Source organism: Prinia subflava, chromosome 7 (genome assembly GCF_021018805.1).
Source record: "Prinia subflava isolate CZ2003 ecotype Zambia chromosome 7, Cam_Psub_1.2, whole genome shotgun sequence".
In the NCBI taxonomy this organism is placed as follows: domain Eukaryota; kingdom Metazoa; phylum Chordata; class Aves; order Passeriformes; family Cisticolidae; genus Prinia; species Prinia subflava.
This window is the reverse complement of record NC_086253.1, coordinates 28887536-28911906: the sequence shown is the minus strand read 5'-3', so window position 1 is coordinate 28911906 and position 24371 is coordinate 28887536. Positions and strand designations below refer to the sequence as shown.

The 24371-nt window shown below is 35.9% G+C and overlaps 1 protein-coding gene across 6 annotated transcripts in view; it reads left to right on the top strand.

Moving 5' to 3' along the window:
• Positions 1 to 24371, top strand: part of SGCZ (sarcoglycan zeta) — a 445512-nt gene that overhangs the window by 398688 nt on the left and 22453 nt on the right. For all 6 annotated transcript variants that reach the window (XM_063402015.1, XM_063402017.1, XM_063402018.1 and 3 more), the window contains one exon: positions 16472 to 16544. In XM_063402015.1, the coding sequence (XP_063258085.1) occupies positions 16472 to 16544 (73 nt within the window). The remainder of the gene's footprint in view (positions 1 to 16471; positions 16545 to 24371) is intronic.

Genomic DNA, 24371 nt, shown 5'->3' with positions numbered 1-24371 from the left:
GATGTATCAACAAAGATTCAGAAGGTTCCAGCATACTTATAGTCTGATAATATTCTAATAATATTCAGAATTAATATGCAGAAGAGTGCATCAATTCTTCGGTTTTGATTTTAGGACTATGCTGCAGGACTGGGAGTCTGCAGGTAATTGGAATATAGAAAGGTCTTCCGGGGTAGTTAAAAGAAAATTATAAAATAGAAATATGGCTTATGGCTATAAAAAGGAAATATGACAGAATTATGAAGAAATATATCTGAATTGTAAATTAGGTTGGAGAAGTAGAAATAAAATATTTATAACAAGTACTGAAATGTGGAAAAATAACTTATTATTTGATGTATGTGGTTATTACAGTAGGCTTATATCTAGTGCACTGAGAGACTTGTCTTGGTTTGAAAGACAGATATCTACTAGGAAGGGCAGGACCTCCCTAGAGATGGAGAATTCAAATCCCCTCCCTCCAAATTATTCCAATTAAAAAAAAAAAAATTAAAGGAGCTTTCAGGCAGAGGTATGGGGGTAGGAATAACAGTTCTTTACTAGTATATATGACAAAACGACAAACAAACAACAACTAGAGCATCAATAATAAACAGCACCAAGAACCTCGAGGGCTTTCTTTTACAAAAGCCCAGAGCAGTTTGATCTCGGTGCCCCTGCAGGGCTCCGAGAGGCCGAACTGGAAGGAAGGAAAGTCCCGGGCCAGTGGAAGAGATGAGGAGCTCTGCGCTGGCAGCTGGAGCAGCAGGGGTGTCCCGGCAGGGCTGGGCAGGGCAGGGCTACAGAGTAGCAGGGGAACCTCCAAGCTCCGAAGAAGCAGCGGCGGTGGGGGGAGAGGCTGGAGAAAGCGAGCTCAGGATTCCTGGCTACACGAGCAGATGACTGTAGATTTCCCAGGACGAGGCAGAGGCAGAGGGCAGCCTGACCGTCCTCCTCGGCGCTGAGAGCAAGAGTGCCTCCCCCTCCCCCAGATCTGTCTTTTTGCCTTTCCCAAAGCTCATCATCTCTCCCCTGAGGGACACTTCCAGGGACTCAGAAACAATAGGTGTAGCCTCGTGCTGCCATATCTCTCAAGTACTCCTTTTGTTCTGACTAAGTAGTCATCAAGGCTTCTTGGAAACTTATGGGAAAAAATTCTGTGAGAAGAAAAAAAAAAAACCAAATCTAACCCCCAACAAGACTGAATAGGAATTTCAGTATGAATGGGAAAGAAGATCTTGGATTTTCCACATTCAGTGGGTGGATTGTCGTTCAGGACAGATGGAGTTTGGAGAGTGAAGTGGCATAAAATGAAGGGCAGTACTTAATCATTTTAAGATGGCTTATGGAGCCAAATTATCTGACCACAGTAAAACTACTGTATTTGATGTTGTACTAAAATTTAATCCTTTAAGCAGATATGACAAATTCTTGATGCCCTCAACACTGAATGAACCCGAATTCTTTTATCATCATCTGTCAGTATAAGAAATGCATCACATATATAGGAATTCTGTGTTTCCTGAGTAATGAGTACATTAAGATGTACTCCAGTGATGAATAAGGTTTCTGATAAGCTTATTTAGATCTCAAGAAAGCACTTAATGTCTGTTCTTGCCTTTAAAGGAGCTCTGACTGAAATGTATTTTGTGGTAGTGTAACCACTTGATAAAACAACCTGTCAGGGCATGACTCTGGAGGTACAGCTACAGAGCTGATTACAATCACACATATATATCTGAATCCAACCTGTCTGTGAACTGAAAGCTTTATGGGCAGGCTTCAAATGGTGAGAATAAATAAATAAATTTCTTATCCAGGACATTATTAAATATATTTATATCTTCTATTTAAGGGTAAAATACATCCAGCTAGCTCAGATTCCAAGCAGCATGTACTTACACCAGCCTGTAAATGACTCTGTGGGCTGTTGGAGGAATACATTAACCTCAGGATAATAGTTTATTCGCAAAAGAAAGATTTTGATTTTTGGCACTTAAAGAAGGAAAAGAAGAATTGGTCTCAGAAACATATGTAAAGTGAAATAAGTCTTGGTGAAAGATTTTTTTCTGAAAAGGGAATAAACCAAAAAGCAGACCAATGTCCAGACAGTTCTGACAGAGCAGGAAAATGTGTTCAGTTCCTCTGCAGCCATTTCAGTGAAAAATACTCATCTAGGCTGTTCTGTAGACTGAGACATAGAAGAAGCCAGCATATAGTCAGGCAGAAAAAAGGAAAAGAAAAAAAAGCCCAAACAGCTAAACAACACTCTTTTGATATAGAAGTAGAAGGAAATCATCTCCTACCTAGAGAGTCAACCTTTCTATAATCCATACTTTCTGAATAACTCTCCTTAAATAATCTTTTTTTTTTTCCTTTTTTTTCCCATGATAGAATAAGTTACAAGAGAACACTGATTTTAGTACTTTCCTTCTGGGCTGTAATCTGTTTAATTCTGTTACATAGGATTTATTTTTTAAAGATGATTCTGTTCTTGACTGAGTTGTTCCTTTGCGGAATGCAGACAACAGTTTCTTTAGGTTAGTGAGGACCATTTTCACTGTTCTGGTACAGAGTGGCATCAGTCCAGAGGCTGGTTACAACCTTACCAAGTGAATCTGATTTTCAGGTTAAGTCTTCAACACCAAGATTAAGCCATTGGATATTTGTGGCCAATGTAAGAATTAATACTTCTAGGAAAAACTGCCAATGTCTGTATCATATTCCTAGTCATATTCTACGTTTCCTGTTGAAGGACTATGTAAAGTCTACAGATGCAATTTAAAATAGTTTTAGTTTGAGGTATCTGAGTAACATGATGCCAGGCAAATCCAAATGACCTAGGGAAGGATCAAAGCTCAGTGGAAAATTGCCCCATTAAGAGCTAACTCTCAAATCAAACCAAAACAGCTTCTTTAGAAAACACAGACTAAACATTCAAAAGGTTTTGATGCAGGAACTGAGTAGTAATTGGGATCAGATTTTGTAGCAACATTCTAACTGTTAAACCTGAGCTCAGTCTGACACTCACATGCCCTCAGGCTTTGTAGTTTTGAAAATGCACATTTAATTTGCAGCAGCCAGACCCATCTCTATTTTTAAAATATAGCTACTCACAGGAGGGAAAGGTGAATCATAAAAGAGCTCCAACAATTCTATTTTCCTTTTTTCTTTGCCTTAAAGAACTTGCTTGTGGTTTCCTTTTTTTTTTGCAGTTTATTTATATCTGGAAAAAAAAATCTGTTGTTGGAGATAAGGGTCAGGCTGCAGAACACTTTAGGATTTCAGTTCAATAAAAAAGAGCATTTGGTTCCAAATACTCACATTATAAAGGTGACACTACAGGCTAAAAATATTTTCCTTTGTCCTCGGACAGTATTCTCACTGGGTGCTAGAAGATGAAATAATTTGGATTTCACTTTGTAAAGCTTTCCAAATAGGAGAAATACTGTTACATTTTCAGGAGATATTGAAGGCATCTGACTTTTCACTAAGAATATACTGATGTACCTCTTACTGTAAGGCATGTCAGAAGTGCACTTTGTTTTCTCTGAATTATATTAGAAACCCGTACAAAGTGTTGGGTTTTTTTTTTTTTTATCCAACCGTAAGCAAACTTTTATCCCAACTTTAAGCACAAGCTAATGTATTTAGCAACCACAAGCTAATGTATTTAGCAACTGCATGGTGAGGTTATACAAGCATTTGTCATGACATACATCATATTTTACAAACTTACATGAATTGACTCTAAATTTAGGTGGAGTAGCAAAAGCCTCACATGAAGGTCTTGTTTGAGTCCATGGCAGTGACAGTTTGATACAAAGCCTTACTCATAGGAAAAGTTAGCTTGCCACCAACATCATCTTGGACTTCACTGTTTTTCCTAAACCTATTTATAAAGCAGGTATGCAGGCAAAGCTCTGAAAAACATAGATTCCAATAATAACTGCTCTGCAATACATTTCAAATCTAACTCGTAGCAGACTCCTATAAGGTAGGAATAATTTTGCACACAGGAAGCAACTTGAGAAAAAATTTATTTCAACCAAAAAAATATGGCCTGCAGCTTTCAGCCTACACTCTGAATTTAAATTCCTATCCTCATTGTGGCTAATGATGAGTTTAAATTTCACAGTGTCTGACAGCATTAAATTCAGCACACCAAGACACAAACATAATAAGCCATCATTCTGGCTGTAGAAAAATATCATCAATATATATGGGACTTCGTATTTGAATTGTGTATAACAATGTGGCTTTGCTCAAGGTTCAGAAAGTATGTATGTATGTGTAATGAAGTTTAAGAAGTATAGATAGAAATGCTTAAAAATTTAGAATAGATAATGTAAATTCCAGAAGTAAGAGTGGTAAAAATCAACACATATTCTATGAAAGACATGAAATTTTCTGTGGTTAAAGTTATCTCACAAAAATAGAATGCAGAAAAAAAACTCAATATCCAGGCAGAAATGGATGCATCTGGAAGCTATATAACTGCTCTGAGATTCAAAATAAATTATTATTTATATTTCATGGGTATTGAAGAAAGGGCAAGTAACCTATGTGGTAATGTTGACCACCAAACCCAAAAAAATTAAACAGATTAGGCTTTTGATAAAGAAAAGGAATCATCTAATGCATAAGGCCTAATGACAACATTTTGGAATATTTGGGGGCCTCTTGTTTCTTTTTACTTCAAAAGACTTTTAACCACAGAGACAGGCATCCATTAGAGGAAAAAAAAAGAAAATATCAAGATTGTACAGAAGACATACAGATTGTAAGGATGAGACAGTGTTGAAAAACTAATGTGAGGAATGTTGCTGATCAGTGGGGAAGAACTGAGAATGGGAAGGTGAAAAGAAATTGTAAAATCATTTCAAATGAAAACATCCCCTGCTCCAAAGTTATAGGGAAAGAAAACAGCAAAACAAAATCAAATTGACTTTTAGGGGTCAATTTTCAAATCTCAAAGAAATCATAAATAATACTTAAAGGTATCCCCAGAAAAAGAGTTAGAAAGCATTTTGATCAAAGGTCAAGAGCATCATGTGAAACAAGAAAGTCAAATATGAAGCTAGAATGTGTAAACAGGAGTAGATCCTGCTGATCTTACCTATTCCACACTGACAAGGTCCTTTTCAAAGAGTTTAGTCCTGTTTGGTGTACCATTGTTCAGTAAAAAACTGCATAAAATCTACATCTGTGAGACTGATTAGTTGTCCAGAAGAATTGCTTCTGAGGAAGAGAGAAGTTGGTGCTGTGTAGCTTGAAGAAAAAAATCTCAAAGAGAATTTCATATCAGTCTTGAAGCCCTGAGAAAACAACTTGTTGAAAAACAAGGGATGCTATCTATCAGTTAAAAACCCAAAACCAAAAATAACACCTGAACAAAACAAACATAAAAACCACCCCAACCAACGAAGAAAAAACCCCAAAAGGCGCACAAAACCCCTCACACCAACTAATCAACAATAAATACACAAATCTTTTAAATGAAAGAATAGATGAAATGGGAAATAGTTTGGCTATTTAGTTTGGAATAGTTTGAAAATAGAGAATGTAGAATTTCCTTAATTTTTTACTTCATAGCTAGTTATATAATCTATTGAAGACAAACTGGTTAGTCTTGATTTGATTTTGAACTTAATGATCACTTAATGAGAGGAATAAGCCTTAGCGGAGTTCAGATATTTCCTTTTTATGTCTAGTAACAAGTCATCTAATATAGATTCTATAAATATTGTTCTTTCTAATCTTAGTTCTTACTAACATATTAGATACAGTCCTCTTCATTGTAGTTTTATTTATATTTTTGAGGGGTTTTTTAAGCTAAAACACATTGGTTAGAATGAAATGTGGGTAGCATGACCACAGAACTGGAGATCAGTACATGCAGCTGCACTTTTGACTAAAATTTGGTACAGTGAGGGGAAGATGAGAAAGCTGTGCATAAACAAGCACACTTTGCTACAAGAAGGGATAGAATAAATGAGCTTAGCAAGGTAAAGCAATCAGAAGAAGGGTCCTCTCTTTTCACAAACTCATCACACTGTTGCTGGTAGCCCACACTAAAACCTACATGTCCATGATTCCTGATGTTATATGTTACATTCATCGTTAAACTGAACTAAATATGAATAGCATAAATTTTACTGTTTTAATATATGAGGAACATTTGTACTGATCCTGACCTGAGTAATGGATATAGTGGGATATGATTATCTACCTCTTCCTACTTGGAAAGCATTAGAATTCAGTTTTATGGTAACTTCTTTAGCATATATCTTGGTTTTCACTGAAGCTCTCAGATTTTCAAATTTGTAAAACATTTGAACCTTATTTTTTGAGTATGCTAGAAAAACACTACTAGAGAGTAGATCTGAGCAGTCCTACACAGACACATATGCACAATCATGTACAGACAAATACCTTCCAGTCCTTGCAGGCAGCCTTATCACTTTACAAATCCCAGAATGTCATTTAGCTCAAGTAGAAACCTTTCCCTTAAATATCATCATTCTAAACCAATTAATTGATTCATTAAGTGTGATAGAAATGACCGCAAGTACTATAGGTCACACTACTTACAGGATAGTAGGGTGTTTTATTGTCCTTTGTCTGCATCGTCTGCAAAGTGTGTTGTGTTGGTCAGAGGTCTAGATAACACCAACGTGGAAAATTTTAAAAGTACTTGGATATCGTGCTATGACCCCAGATGGTTCCAAGTTCAACAAAGCAAGACACAGGAAGTAGCCAAATGCTAGCTTAACTTGAACTTTTCCTCTCCTAATTTATGGTTGAAAGCATGAGGTGGGATTGGTAGATACATCTGAAAGTCTTTTCTCATCAAACATCAAAGGGAGATAGCTTTATAAAAAGTATTTATTTTCATATCAAGCAAGCCAATTGTATTATTTTTGGTGTTTTTATCCTAGTAGCATTACCAAATGATGGACTACTTTTTAAATCTATTTTTACACTCTCAGTGTAGAGCAGAGAAAATGCAATAGATAAAGCATACTGTGCAGAAAGAGTATCTATCACCAAGTTTGTTTCATGTTTTAGCTGTCAGAACTGTTTTCAGGCTTTTTATCGTTGCAATTTTTTTTCTTGTCTCTGTCATTCTTGGCCTTTCCTCCCTGGTTTATATTTAGATTTACAAAGAAAGGAAAAGACAATTAGAATTTTTGAATCTGAAGTTTAAATGAAAACACACTCTTTTTTTCCTTCTTGACAGCAAATCTAGCAATAACTCAGAACAATTTAATTTAGGCAAAAAAATTATTGTAAAAAAATCAGATACTAAAGGGAATTTTAATGTAAAACAAGAAAAGGAGCAGAGGGAGTATCCTTCTGAAAAATACAGAATATGCTACTTATAATGATGTCTAGAGGCCAGAGGGAGACTAAAGGACAAGGAAAATTAAATATAAAAAAAGTAGATTCCTTTGGAAGGTTTAAGAATAAAAGAATAGAGGTTTTCCCAATCACTTTGTCTTCAGTGTAAGCTGAAAGGCTGGAGTGGTAAGCATTGTGACAGTTTATTAAGAGGATAATAAAGAGAAATACCTCTTACAGTTGATCTGAAAAAAATACAAAATAAAAAAGGTTTTCTTATTGTCTCTTAACCTGTCTCTGAAACTGGTAAGACTTTTGTTGATATTTGGACAAAGGAAATATATTTTTTCTGTGTTTTTATCTTAAAAATGATAAAGCAAAATAACTCATTTCATGATGACTGTCAAATTGTATGACATTCTGTTCCCTAGACACGATTGTCCTAGTGCCCAAGATTCCGTTTTCTATTCTGAAAATGCCTGAACATAATGTACTTTAAGAGGATGTGAATAACAGTTTCTCTGGCAGCTGACCACACTGAGTTTTCATGCAGCAGTAAAGCTTGCTTTGCTAGTTTTAGCTAGACATGCCTTGGTATGTAGCAAGGCAATGGAAAGTGCTTAAATCTTAAAAGTCTGAATTTATGATAGGTATGTGAAAGGTGAATTTATGATAGTTGTATTGCAGCAGTGATGAGAGTGTGATTTTTGAGTCTCTCCTGACTCACAAACAGTAAAAGAGCAAAGACTAGACGAAGGTTTTACCACAAGACTCACAGCAGAGCTGGGCTGTTGCAAGATATGCCAAGTAATCTGAATTGTGATTGTAGTCTGAGTCCTGAATACTGCTCCTTGGTGATATGGAAGGAACTACTGAGCCTGGCACTGATAAATTACTCTGTGACCAGCTCAGTCCCATCTTGAAAATGGAGTGGTAGATCTAGCGGTAAATTACTGCCATAAACCCTCTTCCTACAGCATCTGCAAGGTATGTGGCATGTCTCTTGTGGTCCTTGCCTGAAAAAAAATCTGAGTCTTTGGCGAAAGATGCATATTTCAGCCAACTTTCCCATACTATGCTTTAGGAGATTGTTCTTTCCTGCAGAAGAGGCTGTCTACCCTGTGCTTAGCACACATAACAAATAGGCACGTGTTTGCTAACACAACCACTGGTGGTTTACAGTCACTGCAGGTAATTAGTTTGAAATACACTTGCTTCCATTTTGATGCTCAATTAAAAGCATAACTTCATGGCTATGCAGACTTGAAGGTGAGAATATGAAGTGACAAAATTACCATTCCACATTCACACTTCCACTCACAGCTGCAGAATTAACATTTAAAGCTTCAATAAAGACTTACCTAATTCCAGATTTGAATGTGCTGTATTCATCTATGTAATTTACTTTTAGATAGAAAACCAGAACATTAATAAAGAGCAGGAATAGAAACTCATAATAGCTTATAATCACTAGTGCTAATACCAAATTCAAACCTTTTAACAACCTTGTAAGGAATTAATATTATAGCTTCATTTTGCTTCTCATATCCGAAAAATAAAAAGACATTCAATAATTTGAGTTACTAGTATTTTTGTTAAATTTTGGTCTAATAGGCACCAAAATGTATTATATCCATATATCCCTGTTTTGTCATTGTGGAAATAAATACATGTGAAGATTTGTCACAGATTTTAATCTTTTCATTAATTTAGTATTTGGAAACATTTGAAAACTTTTTAAATACATACTATGTACTTGCATTTGATGAACTTCTACAGGGTGCATAACTTCATTTATCTAACTATCTGATCATAATTTATCAATGGCATGCTAATTCCAAAACAGTAAAAATACTATAGTACAGCTATTTAAAAAGCTGGATAATTGTCCTATTACTTTTGGCCTCCCTAGCATAAACAAAACAATTTGCTAAAATGTATGAATGCAGCGGCAATTATCACATACTCATAACAATTCTTCAGTATGTTACAGTAATGGCAAAGAGAACAGAAATAAATGCACATTTCTATATGGCCCAGAGAGCTTGCTTTTAAAAGGTAAATATTGGTACCCTATGAAGCAGTTAAAATGCTAAGGGTGAGAAACTTAGATGACCTCTGATATGGCTAAAGTGAAATTTCCAAACAAGATTTTCCCAATTTAGATAAAATTCAGATCATCAACTGCTGATCAGGTGTTAAAGGCAAAAGCTTCAAGGTGCTTGGGTTTTCTCCGTTGTTGCTCTAGCCTCAGTCCATTATCATTAGTAACTTTTCTCTAAAGATGCCAGTTTCTCCATAAGTAATCTATGTTCCTAATTTAGACAACTAATGTGATGGGTAGACTTAATGGACAAATTCCTGATAAATTCCTCTGAGCTTTTAACTTTTCAAAATCAAACTATTTATTTATGGAATGTCATTACTGAAGGGAAAATGTCCTTTACTTTTATCAAAAGTTGATCATAAATTATTTTATTTTAGAGCTTTTTGAAGCAGATACATCTTTGCCTGTATCAAAAACAGTGTGGCCAGCAGGACCACAGCATTGATGGTCCTCTGTACACAGCTCTGGCGAAGGCCACACCTCGAGTCCTGTGTCCAGTTCAGGGCCCCTCACTTCAAAAAGATATTGAGGTGCTGGAGCATGACCAGAGAAGGACAATGGAGCTGATGCAGGTCTAGGGAGTGAGTACTACAAGGAGCAGCTGAGAGATCAGGGATTGTTTAGCCTGAAGAAAAGGAGGCTTGGGAAAGACCTCATCACTCTCTACAACTTTCTGAAAGCGGATGGGTCGGTCTCTTCTCACCAGTGACTAGTGACAGGACAAGAGGAAACGTTCTCAAGTTACACTGGGGGAGGTTCAGGCTGGACATCAGGAAGAATTTGTGCACTGAAAGGGTGATCAAGCCTTGGAATGGGCTGCTCAGGGAAAAGATGGGTTCCTCATCCCTGGAAGTGTTCAAGAAATGACTGGACATTTAGTGCTATGGTTAATTGTCAAAGTGGTGATCAGTTAAGAGCTAAGACTGGTTACCTTGGAGGTCTTTTCTAACCTTAATGTTTATATGATTCTATGAAATCAGATAGACATTCCTGGGTAGATTTTGTGGATGTATTTTCCAGAAAGCTTCAAAATAGAAAATTACTGCTATTTGTTCTTGAAACTGTGTGAGAAACAATTTTCTCATTCTCCCATTTTATACTTGGGATATCCAAGTTTATGTACCATTCCTTTACATTCCAGGTGAGTTCCCTGGTTATGAAGCTACTGACTGTTGTTTTGTTCATAATCGTCTTATTCATTGATTTATTCATTTTTCATCAGGGAAACAACAATTCTGCTTTGAAACTCATTAAGTATTCATTAGAGCATAAGCCTGAGTGTTCCAAAATCTAAGATTATCTACTACAACAAATTGAAAATGTGATCTCTTTTACTCATGAAATATGAAAATAATGCCATTAAAATGCTATCTTTTGAATGTAGACAGGGACACTTTTTGTGTCTGATGAACTGTGGTGAACCCAAAATCATTTACACCATTTTAAAAGTGCAAGTCCAGATTATGATTTATATGAAAAGATAATGAATTTTGAAGTGGAAGTATTAGAAATTATGTACTGTGAAATCTCAATATAAGCTTTAAGTCTATTCATATACCTAGCTGTTGTAAAGTTTCAAGGAGACTGGATCAATTCAAGCAGAAAATGGTTGTATTTCATCATTTTTATTGTCATGTGTATCTCCATCTGCCATACCTAATAGGGGAAAAAGTAAAAGTTATTACAGAAATTATTATTTTTTTAAAACCCCTTATATATATATTTTGATTTCATTCATGTTTTGAGGAACTATTCAGATTTAATGCGACTTCTCAGCAGTTTCATTTACATTTATTGGCTTTTTCATCTCACAGGGAGTATTTAGAATAGCCATTTCCAATTATTAATTGAATTATGTTACTGCTATTCTCAGTCCAGATTTTATTCAAGTAGATTTACGTTTTCAGAAAAGTAAATCAAGTGATGGCCAAACATAGATTTTGAATGTGAACCTTCAAACATTTCTATGGGTAAGACACTGAACAGATAGGAACAATTCAGTTGCATTTGCATTGCAAGACAAGAGGTATCTCAAGAACCCACCATTAGGAATCTCTATTTCAAATGTTTGTACTTAATAAGTTAAGAATTATTTAAGAAGATAAATACTGACTATTGCAATTTTGCAAGTATTTCCTGGAGTTGCAATTTGCTTTGGTCAAAATTTTGCTCACTGAAGATGCTGGATTTTAATTTATTTGGGCTCTTTTTCTTCTTATTTATATGAAAACCTTAAGAAAAAGAAGTTTTGCATTAGTAAGGCTGCCGTAAAGAAAAGATGCATCACAAATTAGTCATATTCAAGGGCTTTGAGTAATAAATCTAAATCATTCCCTTAAGAATTTTTTAATAACAGCTTACCTCTGAAGATTTCAATGCACATGCTTTAGTCTATAAGTAAACAACTGCATCTAGTCAGGCTGTACTACAACCTCCTGCCTATAATATACCTCATATATGGCCACATCAGTGTCATATCTGAAACCTTCATCATTTAACATTAGTCTGTTTTGCTGAGGGACCTGCAAAATTGAAATGCCAGAAATTATGTCAGTCATGTTTTCAGAAAATAACTCACTTTCATTTTAGTCATGTACACCTCCATAGCAAAAATCTTTTTGTAAATTACTTTTTGATACAAGTACCAAGCTAAATTACACTTCATGTAACTTAAAAATTGGAAGTCTTGAAGAGATGCACAACCAACATGAAGACCAGAAGCTGAATTCCTACTCATCCCAAAATAAACTATAATAACTGGGCTTTTACAAAAGAAGGAACAAGCATTTTATGTCACCTTTTAATGCTCATTGGTTTGCATAGTTGAATATTTCTGGGGGTTTTTTCCCAGTTTGGCAGTGATGAGCTCTTCCAAGTTCTTACTGTTGAACAACAGCTTTCGAAGTTCACAAAACCCTTTTTAAATTTATCTATGTACACACGGCAAAAGAATTAAGAATTCTATTTTTTATTGCAAATAAACTCTTGGAACATAAAAGTTCCAAATGTAAAACATAGTCTGTGTTTTTAAGGTCTCATCAATGGTAAAAAAGAGTGATTGTCTATCCCTAAATGTGAAATCTGTCAATGCTTTAACTTTTATTAATGTGCAACAAATAAAATTGCAAGCTTCAAAAATAATAGATATTTTACAAACCCTTCCTTAAGTCTGTAACTCAGTGGACAAATTGGCATCCCAATCTAGTACTTGCGTAATCTCAGTAAATGTTACTTGATGTTTCTGCAAACCCTAGTGAAAGATCAAGGTGGTAAAACTGAGCTGTGTCTGTGATGCTGCAATGCCACGTAGTTTGTACACATCAAAGATGCTTCCTTCTTAGTGAAGTCTTTACTTAACTGATTCTCTTCAACTGGAAGCTGAAGGTGGGAGTGATTTTCTTCAGTTACACTTACAGTTTTGATTTTAGATCCTTTGCACCTACTCCATGCGTGGCCTTCTGATTTTATTTCATCTAAAAGGATCACTTTTTGTAGTTATTCATTCCAACTCATCTTCCTTTGAATTCAGTTCCCTAACTACTTCCTTTTGAGCAGTACTTGAAAGGGCATTAAGGTCCAAGCTTTTTCTTTTTATACCTTTTTTGTATTCATTGATCTCTCACTAGAATTTTACTCATCTCAAAGTAGGTCTCAGCTATGATTCTGTAAGTCTGGGAATACAGTTATTAGAGTGTCCTCTTATTTCTGTAAAAAATAAGTATTTTAATATTGTAACTTATCAAGTACCTAAAGTATATTTCTTTTATTTAGAAAATAATGCTCTTGACTTTGAATTTGGTTTTATAGTTCTATTTATTTAGTTATATCATTAGAAGATACATTCATAGTAGCATTTCTTAAGAATACTGAACTTCATGATCCAACTTCCCATCAAATTACTACAGATTTGCATATAGTACATTGAAAAAAATGATAATATAGTTTTTCTTCTGTATTTTTTAGCAATGCTGACCATTTTCTTTTTTCTCGATCCTGCAGTTTAAAAGCTGGAAAAATATCAGTAAATTCTGGTTAGCTGATCTTTTTCACCTTTCTTACTAAAACCAAGATAATTGGAAGTGTCTGCTTTTATTCCACTATGTAATAAAGGGAATTGGAGATATTCTTGAACTTGTTGAAAGTATTTTTTTAAGGATAAAGCATTTACCACAAGAACTGTTGGACTTCTGCTTTTGAGGCTGTGTGAGAAAAAAAAAACATTAAGATTGCATTTTCAAATTAAAAAAGGAGCATATTTACTTTGGTTTTAGCTTTAACTATATTTTATTTAATTATATCAGTTTATCTATATCTAATTCTACCTGCTTGGATTTCCAGTCTGCCTGAAAAACTTGGTCTTTCTTTCAAATTTCTATTTTCTTAGGGAAGAAATGCCTTCTAATCTTTTAAAAAATGATACTGAAAGTGAGGAAATACTAAAACTGGGTTATAACCAGCTGTCATTTAACTTTATTGTCAGTCTTTGCCTGATATTACCTTTGTCACTTCTGATTGATTTAATGTCAGACTCATACTAGAGTGAATTTTGTGCATCTTTGCATTCATAATGTTCTTTCAAATATTACAGACATGGTCTTTTCATAAGTAAAGACTGGCAACTCTGCCTTCTGCTCACTTACGTGCATCTTCACATTCTATTGCCACCTTAAAAATATGAAGGGCCCTTGGTGTTGAAAGCATTTCGTTTCACTAATGAAAAAGATGAATGGAATATGGAAACATACTCTTTGATTTTGGATAGGCTCCCAGAGAGGTTCATTATAGATGAGGACGAGGTTTATTTTGAGTTACAGAAGGCTTGGCTATACAGACATGCTATTCCAGTCTTTTAAAGGAAAGAAAACATCAAGTCATTGCTAGATTTAAAAAACAGATTCTGCACAGCACATTTAGGAATAATACTAGGAAAAAAGAGATGCTGGGTTTTTTCCTCCTGTGGTTTTCCATAACTCAGCAAAGCCTGGTTATAGAAAGTGGATTCTGTTGAGATTTTTTTGTGAGATCCTTGAAGCTGCAGTTGTAACAAAGATGTTTTCAGTGTTCTTTGCTAGAATATTTGTAAAGGTTATAGATTTGGGAGATAAAAACCTAGGATTTGAATTCCTTACTCTTCTCTTCTTGTCATCTAATACTCCATATTAATAGACCACTTTGCACTGAAGGTTTTGGAGCATGTTTTGTTTTTGTTTTCTTGGTTAGTTGTTTTTGGTTTAATTTTTTTTTCTTTTAATGAAGGTGGAGTTCAGAAAATTATTAGTAGATCAAAGTTTACTTAGCTTGGTTTTTTGCCTCTTGCTCAGGCTTTTCCCTTACTTTCCCGTTAACACTAAAAAATAGTGTTACCAATTTGATAGAACCTAATTCTGCTTTCAAATCCTGGTAAGGGTTTGAAACGAAATATCATTGGTTAACTGTAGAAGTATCTACTAGCTATCTTTTCTGACATCCAGAGTTTCTGAAAAAGTTTGCAAAATATTTAAATATTTTAAAAATCAAAAATACTTTATTGTATTTAAAATATTGTAGCTATTAGAGTGGTACCTATGTTCTGTTGAGCACTTCTTGCAGAGGTACTATGAGATCTTGTAGGTATATTTTTACATCTACTCAGAATTCAAGTCTCAGAACGAAAGAAACCTTCTGCTGTTGAAATATAGCAATTAATTAAAGAGTATTTAGTAATGACTTACAGTTATCCCAGACAGTTTCCTTGATCTTATTTTAATAGAAGATAAATGCATTACCTGTTTTACACATTTTTATGAGTCCTTTCACCTTTTCTGGAGGCTCTCTGTAGGGAAGACTTTCACTCCCTAGTTCTAGGCTATTTGCCTTTACTATGGCCAGTAAACCTTCTTCAGAGAAGGAAAGTAAAATTTATCTAAGTGAATGACAAAAACAATGGCATTGGATAAATCAGCTAACAAGGATAGGCACGATGATTGCTCAGGGAGTGAAAAATAGGAGACAAACTTCAAATGCCTAAGAACTGAGAGAGGTTATTTCTGTCTATTAAATGTAAAGTGAGTGGTATAAATAACTTCTATGTGTTCAGTCCTTAGAGGGGAGAGGTGAGAGAAATGCTGATTTTGTAGTGTTGTTCCCTACACATAAATTTCTTGAGTTTTCTATTACTTTAACAAAGAACAAAGATACTTTTTTCTTTTTCCTTTTTCTCCCCTCCCCCCATCATTTTCTTTCAAGAAATACATTTAAAACTGATTAAAGAATTGTACTTTTTCCAAATAACTTCAATGAACATTTACTAGAGTTCTATTTTTTGAATTGAGGAGGAGTTTCTCAATGAAAAATCTTGGTCATCAAATGAAAACTGTGAGATTACCATATTCAACTTGGACCTAGTAATATAAATCAAAATTCAATAGAGAAGCAATTCAGATTTGGAAAATTGTTACCCATTTTCTTTGCCTGAATTTTAAATGCCCAGTAGGAGATACCTTAGGGTCCACTGCTAACACAACCCAAAGCACATTCAATGAGAATAAAATTTTTCAATTAGAACGGTCTGATGGAGAGAAACTCTGAAACTGGCAGATATCTAGATTAAGCCAGCAGCTTCAGGCAAGAGACAGTTATCTCAAAACTTCCAAAAGCTTGGCATCTCAATTTAAGTAGTCAAAATAACCAGAATGTAAAATGAGGACGATATTTCTGTGTTGAGTTTTTTGCCGCACAAGTTTATGATATTATTTCTATGCTCTGTAAAATAACTGTTCTCCAAAATATGGAGATAAGCATTCAGGCAAACCATTGTTGAAAAATTTAGATCTGTAAGTGTTTCAGATTTGTATGTGAAAAAGCAGAAATCCAGAGTTTCACAGGATATTGGTCCAGATTTGGATATAGAAATGAAAATGTAAATATGAAGAAACATTTATAATTATTAATAAAGGATTTGATCAGACATTTTTTTCCTAGTAGTTTCAATTTGTGGTCATATATTTCAATGTGTTTTTATTTTCCAAAGTAATTGTACTGTATTTTATTTATGTATTTTAGGCACGGAAGGGGCAGTGTTTGGGCACTCTGTGGAGACACCCCATATCAGAGCAGAACCTTCCCAAGACCTCAAGTAGGTGTTCAAAAAGTTGTTTTAAGATCAAGTATTCTCCAAAAAAATTAAGTCTGGATTGAAAGAACAATATCTGTATAGTAATATATATACTGCCTATTTAATGACTCATAGGTACAAAAAAGCACTGATAGACTCCAGTTTGTTCTAACTAGTCAAAAAATCCCCACAAACTCCTATCACATGAAATGTAAAATACCGTGTTTTTTATATATAGCCTGCCTCCCATAGTAGAATTCTTAAGAAATATATTTTTCCTAGAGACTAGAATATTCAGGTGTTTTTGAGGTCCAATGTGTGTAGTATTGTTCAATAGCATCAGACCAGTTGTTTGATTTTTTTCTGAGCTGTTACAGAATGTATAGGTCAAGTTAAAGTAAACAGTCCCAGGTTTTTCCATTTAGCACTGTTTCTGGGTTGTTGGGTTTTTAATACTACAACACACACTTTAATAAAAATTCATTGCCAAGTGAGGCTACATTTCTAAATGGAAATATTTTCTGTACATAGTCAAAGAAGTGGAGAAATCAGTAGATATTAAAAGATTAATTTTAAAATCTACTAAGGAATCTGTAGAAAAGAAAACTTAGAAAAGTTTCAAGCTAAAGCTTTTTTGTGAAGTGTGTGCCTGTGCACTAAGTACTGATCTATATGGATCTGTGATTTATATGGATGGGATTTACAATGAGAATCACAGAAAATCAAAGGTCCTTCCTTGTGTTACTCCCAGCAGAACTGGTGAGAAACAGTACAGACTTTGATTCAATTCTTCTATGATTTTTGAACATTATATAACTATCTGCTTAGCTGCTCAGAGGTGTTTCTGATTAATTGCAAAAGAAAAGCATGGTTAAATGCTCAGACTTACATTTGCAAAGACATTTAGGATCATTGACCAATATCAATGTTGCAGAAATCATTTGCAGGAAGCTGTCCATGTGGACAAGTTTGACCATTGTACATGGAGTGTGTGAAGTAAATGACTGTGTTTGATTATTTCCACTAAACATTTTAAAGTAGTGTATAGTTTTGGGTTCTTCCAGAGGATCCTGCTCACTGGATTTCTGTCTTAAAAATCTCTGTCCCCTTCCATGATCCCTGTAATTCCTTCGTGGAAAGTAATTGAAAGGCATTATTTAGTGACAGTCACCAAGGTGATATGATCTCTAATCAGAGGAAATTCAACAGAAATCAAAGAACAAATGTAACAAGCTTTTCTTTTTTCAAGGGACAAATAATTTGGGTAAGAGGCTGGAACTTGTCCCACTCAAAAGAACATGGAAAGACTGTTTTCTCTGCTTTTTTCAAATTATTAAATAATATTAACAAAGTGAAAATCTATAGTAAAACATTTTGTAATACATACCATACATTTTGTAATTTATGGTAAAGCAACTTGTGTTTTCAGGATTAATTTAAGTAAGGTTAAAATCAGCTCACGTTGCTTCTGAAATCCACGCATAGGACATTCACCCCTCCAGTCTGTTGTCTTTATTCATTGCCATGATTGCTATTTTCTTGCTTAATGTTTTCAACTCCACTGTAACTTCAGTTCATTTTTCCAAGATAGACTTAAATTTGTCAGCATTTGGTAGTCAACTTTCTGCTCTCTCATTAACCCATATCTTTTATTCAAAAAATTGAAGAAAAAGACACCCTTGGAGTTGGGTCAAGTAACCTTAGTTTACTTGTATGTGATTTATTCTTAATATGTTCAGTCCTTATTGTGTTCTGCAAGTTTTTGTACACAGGTTCTCCTCTGTTAGCTGGATTCCATCATATTATTTTTTAAAACTCTCAAGTCAATTTAGTAATATTAAAATGATGATAATTACTATTAGGACATTTCAGTGGGCTGGTCTGGGTCATATTACTTTTTAAGGTTTTAACTTACCCAAGGTGTCCAATTGAAGGCTGGGAACAGTTAAAGATCGGGGACTAAAGAACGGGGTCTGACCCAATGTGGGTATATCACACGTTTTTCTCTTTATTCCTTGAGATGGCAGGTTAAATACAGACAGAATAGTTTACAAGAACAGGTGCATTCTGATAGGCAGTGAGAATGCAGAAGTATGTAAGCTATTGCAGTTTAAGGTAGCCACCGTGTCTTCCCAGTAACTGTTCCATGCTAGTAGCACCCCTACCTTAACACATTCCCAGTACCAGATAACCTTATCTGGTACTACGTATGCTGGACGTACTAGGCCTACTAGGCCCCGGCCTGAGGCCTGGTCTGAGGCCCAGCTGTGGATAGCTCTGCCTTATGATCTAAATTATCCTGTTCCTGCTACAAATTCCCCCTTTTTCTTTAGAGCTATCCAAACTGGGTCTGTGACACGGTTGGCTGCCTTAACATACACTATTATAAGCAAGGCACTACTTGAGTTACCCAAGAAAAACCCTAAGATCTTAGCTGCTAAAAGGAAAAGATGAAAGCACATTATATTCAGTCCTTGCTCTTCATTCATACACAGGTTCTAGATTAAAGTCTCAAATCATCTGCTGTCTCTTCTTCTTCTTCTGCGTTGCCTGATGATGTATCACAGCTGCAGACTTCTCTGCTGTCACTGGGTAGCCAGGGTTACTTCTGTCAACACAGCTGCAATGATGCGTCTGTGTTGCATTAATATCTCATTAATTCTGCAGCTCACGGGGAAGAAACTAAAACAGACCTGGTATGTGAATTAGCATTCTCAAGGCAAGGGAATAGAATATAAGTTTTGCGTACTAATGAAAGTGATAAGCGATTATCAAACTATTTCTGCTATCACCCCAGAGACTGCAAACTGATGAAACGCTTTTCTTTAGTGAGCCTTGATATCTTTTCCCCGGGCAAAGATAACAAGCTTCATTTCAAGCTGATTCAGCTGTCATTCTGATCGGATCAAATTGTCAAGTTAAGATAACTTGCATATTATTTTTGGAGCAGAAACCTCTGGGCTTCGTTAACAAACAACATCTGTCCAATTTAAAATTAGAGTTTGGCCAGAACTCAAACTTTAAGTTGGAGTGATGTTCTTTAGTATATTCTTTAAAAACAATGTCTAAAAACAATAAACACAGAATGCCTAAAATACAACAAACTGTCATAATATCATTACATAAAAGAGACACTTAAAATTTAAGATGAAAAATTGGTCAGATCACTCGGGAACTCGTCCTGTCTGGAACTTTTCTCGAAAACAGTTGAGTACCAATTGGAACAATCACAGGATCAACACCTGATGGAAAAATCATCAATGTTGCTTCAGGTATCTCTCTCCAAGACCTTCTGAAAAACACTTAAAGATTTAACAAACTGAAATGCAATGTCTCGACTCACACAAGAGGTACCAAAACAAGCCCAAAATCTCATTTCAAGCGAAATGTGTAACACAGTCAAAAGAATCAAATGAAGCTTCAAAAGGACATGCTAAAACATTGCATAAAACATACAAGATTGATTACAAAAGAGAAAAACTATATACTTAACATGACACTTAAGAAAAAATTCTGACTTGCACTTAACAATACAACCATATCTGTTAACAACATTTATGAAATATTTAGATGGCTAAAAAGATAAATAGAATCATTTAAAATGACAAGTACTTGTTAGAAAACCTTATAGACAAATAACACAACATAAAAACTTAACTAGAACATCAATTTACAAATGCTACTAATTTATCTACTTAATATGTCATTGAATTATATTTTAAAACTCTTATCTTTTAAAACTCTCATACACTAGGACAACTCACAACTAACAATACAATCAAGGATCTAACAATTTGCATCGTTTTAAATCTTCTTTATCAATGTTCTGTTATTATCATGTCAGTTAAAACTGTTTCCTTCCTTTTTTATCTCTCCCTTTTTTTTTTTTTTTTTTTTTTTATGGTTACAAGCATCCTCCTGCCCAGGAAGATTGCTGGCTCTGCCAACTGTCTCTTGAGTTTTGGGTAGTACAAAATGCCGTGAGTCATGTTTCCAAAAGCTCCTATGCGGCTGACAAACATGGACTTTACTAGTACAATTTCAGCCTGTAGATTACTTAGCTGTTTCATGAAACATTATTCTCAACTCACTGGCTGTGGTCGAAGCTGGGAAGATTTGCTATTTGGAGAACCTGGGAGAAGGTCACTCAGCTTGAGAGAATTTGTGCCACATGACTTTGCTCAGCAGAAGGCTGGGCCGTCATGGCCCTGAATTCAAGTTACCTCTATTATAACTTATCTTGATCCTCTCAAAATTCACACTGACTGAAAAGTCCCACTGGCTAAAGCTCCCTACCCTTGTCCCATTCTGTCAGGCATGGGGACATCACGGCTCTCAGCTCTCTCACTAATGCCATCACTGAACAAAACATACCACCACAGCCCTCAGGCTCTGAAACTCATCCCCTGGGCACACTACTGTGCTTCCCCATCACTGCAGTGCAGGACATGCTCTCCTAGGACTAAGCCAGCACAAACTCCTTGAGAAATGACCTACTGGTCACTGCCTCAACCTGCCAAGGAGGGGTCATAAAAACAGATTCTCTCAGGCCATTCACTCCCCAACCTCAGGAGTGACAAAGCAGTAAAAACTAATGTGCAAGACAGCCTTCCCTCATCTCTCTCCCCCAGCACTGAAGACCAAACCCAAGAGCAGTAGCACAGCCTCTCTGCACAAACAGATGTGTCAGGGGCTGGCTTCTGCCAGCTGCACCCACCTCTCTAGGCAGGACAACAGCGCTGAGAGTTCTGAGATGAGGCTTTGTTCAGCTCTGAGAATCATTCTCAAAAACAACTACTAGAAGACCTAGCAGTAAAGCAAGGGACCACTCCAGCTGGAGATGTCAGCTAGAGCCCTCTCAGCACCACTTACTCAAATGTAGCTAGCAGGGCACTAATAACTATTTTCCATGTAATTTTAAATCTAGTTTCCTTCTTCTCTCTTTTTTTTTTTTTTTTCTTTTTTTTTTTCCTAAACCTTACAAATTGAACAACCATACTTTTTATAAATTATAAAACACTCTTTAAATTAACTAATTCTTAAATCTAACATAAGTAAATCTTAACAAAAGCTACAACTCTCATTAACTTTATAAAATCTATATGTAATAACTCAATAAAATTCATTACTGATAAAACTCCTTAACACTTAAATATAGGCTTAAACTTAGCTTAAACTTATCAGGGCCCAAATCTTAAAAACAAGCCTTAAAATTATATGTTTAACAATAATTACCTTAAACTCAAATTAAATCACACAAAAATCAATTTTAACAACATCAAAATGTAGAAGCAACTCATCCTTACACAGAGTTAATAACTCTAGCTAAAAACTCATCTCTATTTCATTTTTTACTTTATCTTTTTCATGATAGGATGTGTCTTTTTCACATTGTATTTCTCACACAATGATGGATGTGTTTACAATAGAGGGACAGATGACTATTTCTTCTTCTTTTTCTGGTGTTTTCTTGCAATGTCCATGTGTTGTATGTTTTCACTATCTCTGTTTAACAATCTTGAAAGCTTCCTGGGTAATGGCACGACATAGGGTCGAGTTACGATGCTTGCTTATCTTCAAAGACGACACTGACAGGCTCTGCACTCAGCAAAGGGGGGGGCTGTAAGGGCGCATCCATCTTGTTGTGATCATGTTCGATGACGTCAGCTCCTTTTCCTGTGAAGAGGAATCCAACACCGCCCTGCTTCCAGCACTGCCCTGAGATCCGCCTCCTTGCTGCATCACTTGTGCCCTCCCAGCTCCGCCTTCGGCCCCGCCTGCCATCTCATCTTTCACACCGCCTCCCGGGTCTGGCAGCTGAGCCACTTCCTGGTTGTCTTCATTCTGCCTGAGAGCTGGAGAGAGCATTTCCTGCCCTCTCCCTGCACAGCCGGCCAGAGACGAACAAAAGGAGGGGCAAAGCGGAGCTGCATTCTCACCCTCGGAATGCGTGGAATGCATGGAATTTCTACTGAAGCGCTTAGCTACCTTAGACGTTTTCTTTTGTTTCTTTATCTTGGAGAGGGAAACAGAGGGACAAGGAGTTTGTTTTTCTCTGGCTAAAATTACGGCTTTGCTCTTTACAGCGAATGTTTGCAAGGTATTTATTGCTTTTTCCCAAATTACGCTTAACTCTGAACGTGTCTTTGCTCTTTTTCCCAGTAAAACTACAGCGTCCCATATTAATCCTCCTTTTTCCTTCCGTCCTGCTTCACTAAAAAGAAGCGATGGCTGCTTTGGCTTTCGTTCTTTCTGAACCCATAGGGCTAGTTGTTCCATATTAGCTCTTATCTTTTCGCCCCTCTGGGAGGCACTGATGGCTCCACGCTGAAAAACAGCAGGGTAATCTCTTGCCATCATTTCTTTTTAAAGTCTTTTTGACTCCTTCTGCAATCGCTGCTTACCTTCTTTCCGTCAGCAGTGGGGGGGGGGGCACCGCGGACCTTCCAAGCGAAACCAGTCAGCAATCGCTCCCTGATCTGCCTTGCCAGCTCGGAACAGGTGTATGCAAGCACACGAATCACTTTCCAAGCACAAGGACTTTCCTGCATCTAAGCAAAAACTCCGCATTCAAGCGACAAAAACCCTCATTTAAGAGAAAATAAAAGCCCTCATTTAAGAGAAAAAAACTGTCCCAGTTCAGGCGCCAGATGAAGGCTGGGAACAGTTAAAGATCGGGGACTAAAGAACGGGGTCTGACCCAATGTGGGTATATCACACGTTTTTCTCTTTATTCCTTGAGATGGCAGGTTAAATACAGACAGAATAGTTTACAAGAACAGGTGCATTCTGATAGGCAGTGAGAATGCAGAAGTATGTAAGCTATTGCAGTTTAAGGTAGCCACCGTGTCTTCCCAGTAACTGTTCCATGCTAGTAGCACCCCTACCTTAACACATTCCCAGTACCAGATAACCTTATCTGGTACTACGTATGCTGGACGTACTAGGCCTACTAGGCCCCGGCCTGAGGCCTGGTCTGAGGCCCAGCTGTGGATAGCTCTGCCTTATGATCTAAGTTATCCTGTTCCTGCTACATCCAATAATGGCAATCTAAAATCACCTAGAGTATTTTCCAAGTGCAGCATCCCTGTCTCTTTGGATAGTTGAATTTAATGGTAAGTAATGGGAGAGTAGAAAGTTTGCTGAATGAACATTATTAATTTTTTTCAGTGGACACACTTGAATGCAATTTGACAGCAAATTACAGTGCATCAATGAAAATATATTAGACTATGAGAATTATTGTATACAGGGCTGAAATAGAATATACATTAGATCGTTAATTAAAGTATAAATCACCCCATATTTTTTCATGTTGGAATACGTATTTGTGGTTATTCAGTAAACCTGAGATGTCAGACATTTTTTTCCTTTTTCTCCAAAATCAGACTTTTTTTCTTTTTCTCCAAAATAAAATATGATGAAAAGTTATTCATAGCCTTGTATATGTAAAATCATTGACTACTGAATTTAAAAAATGGAATAATGACCACCTTGATTACTCTGAATGAAACATAACTAGAAAATTTGGTCTAAGAATTTGATATGTACAAGGATCACAGTGATTTTGGTATTTTAGTTTAATCTATCATGGACAGGAAGACAAAAAGATAAAGTCAGATTCACATATCTAAGCTCCAGATTCACATATTTAGCTCCACATATCTAAACCTTGCCTCAGACATTCTTAGTTCCATAGCCAGATTTTGAGGTCTTCATCCAGAGAAGCTCCCCTAATATTTACTATTAAAAATGTGTTGTGTAAAAATAAACTTTGGTTGAGTACTTATATAATTCATTCCTATGTGTCCAACCATTTTGGTTAAATATTTCTCCTTTCTTGCATTT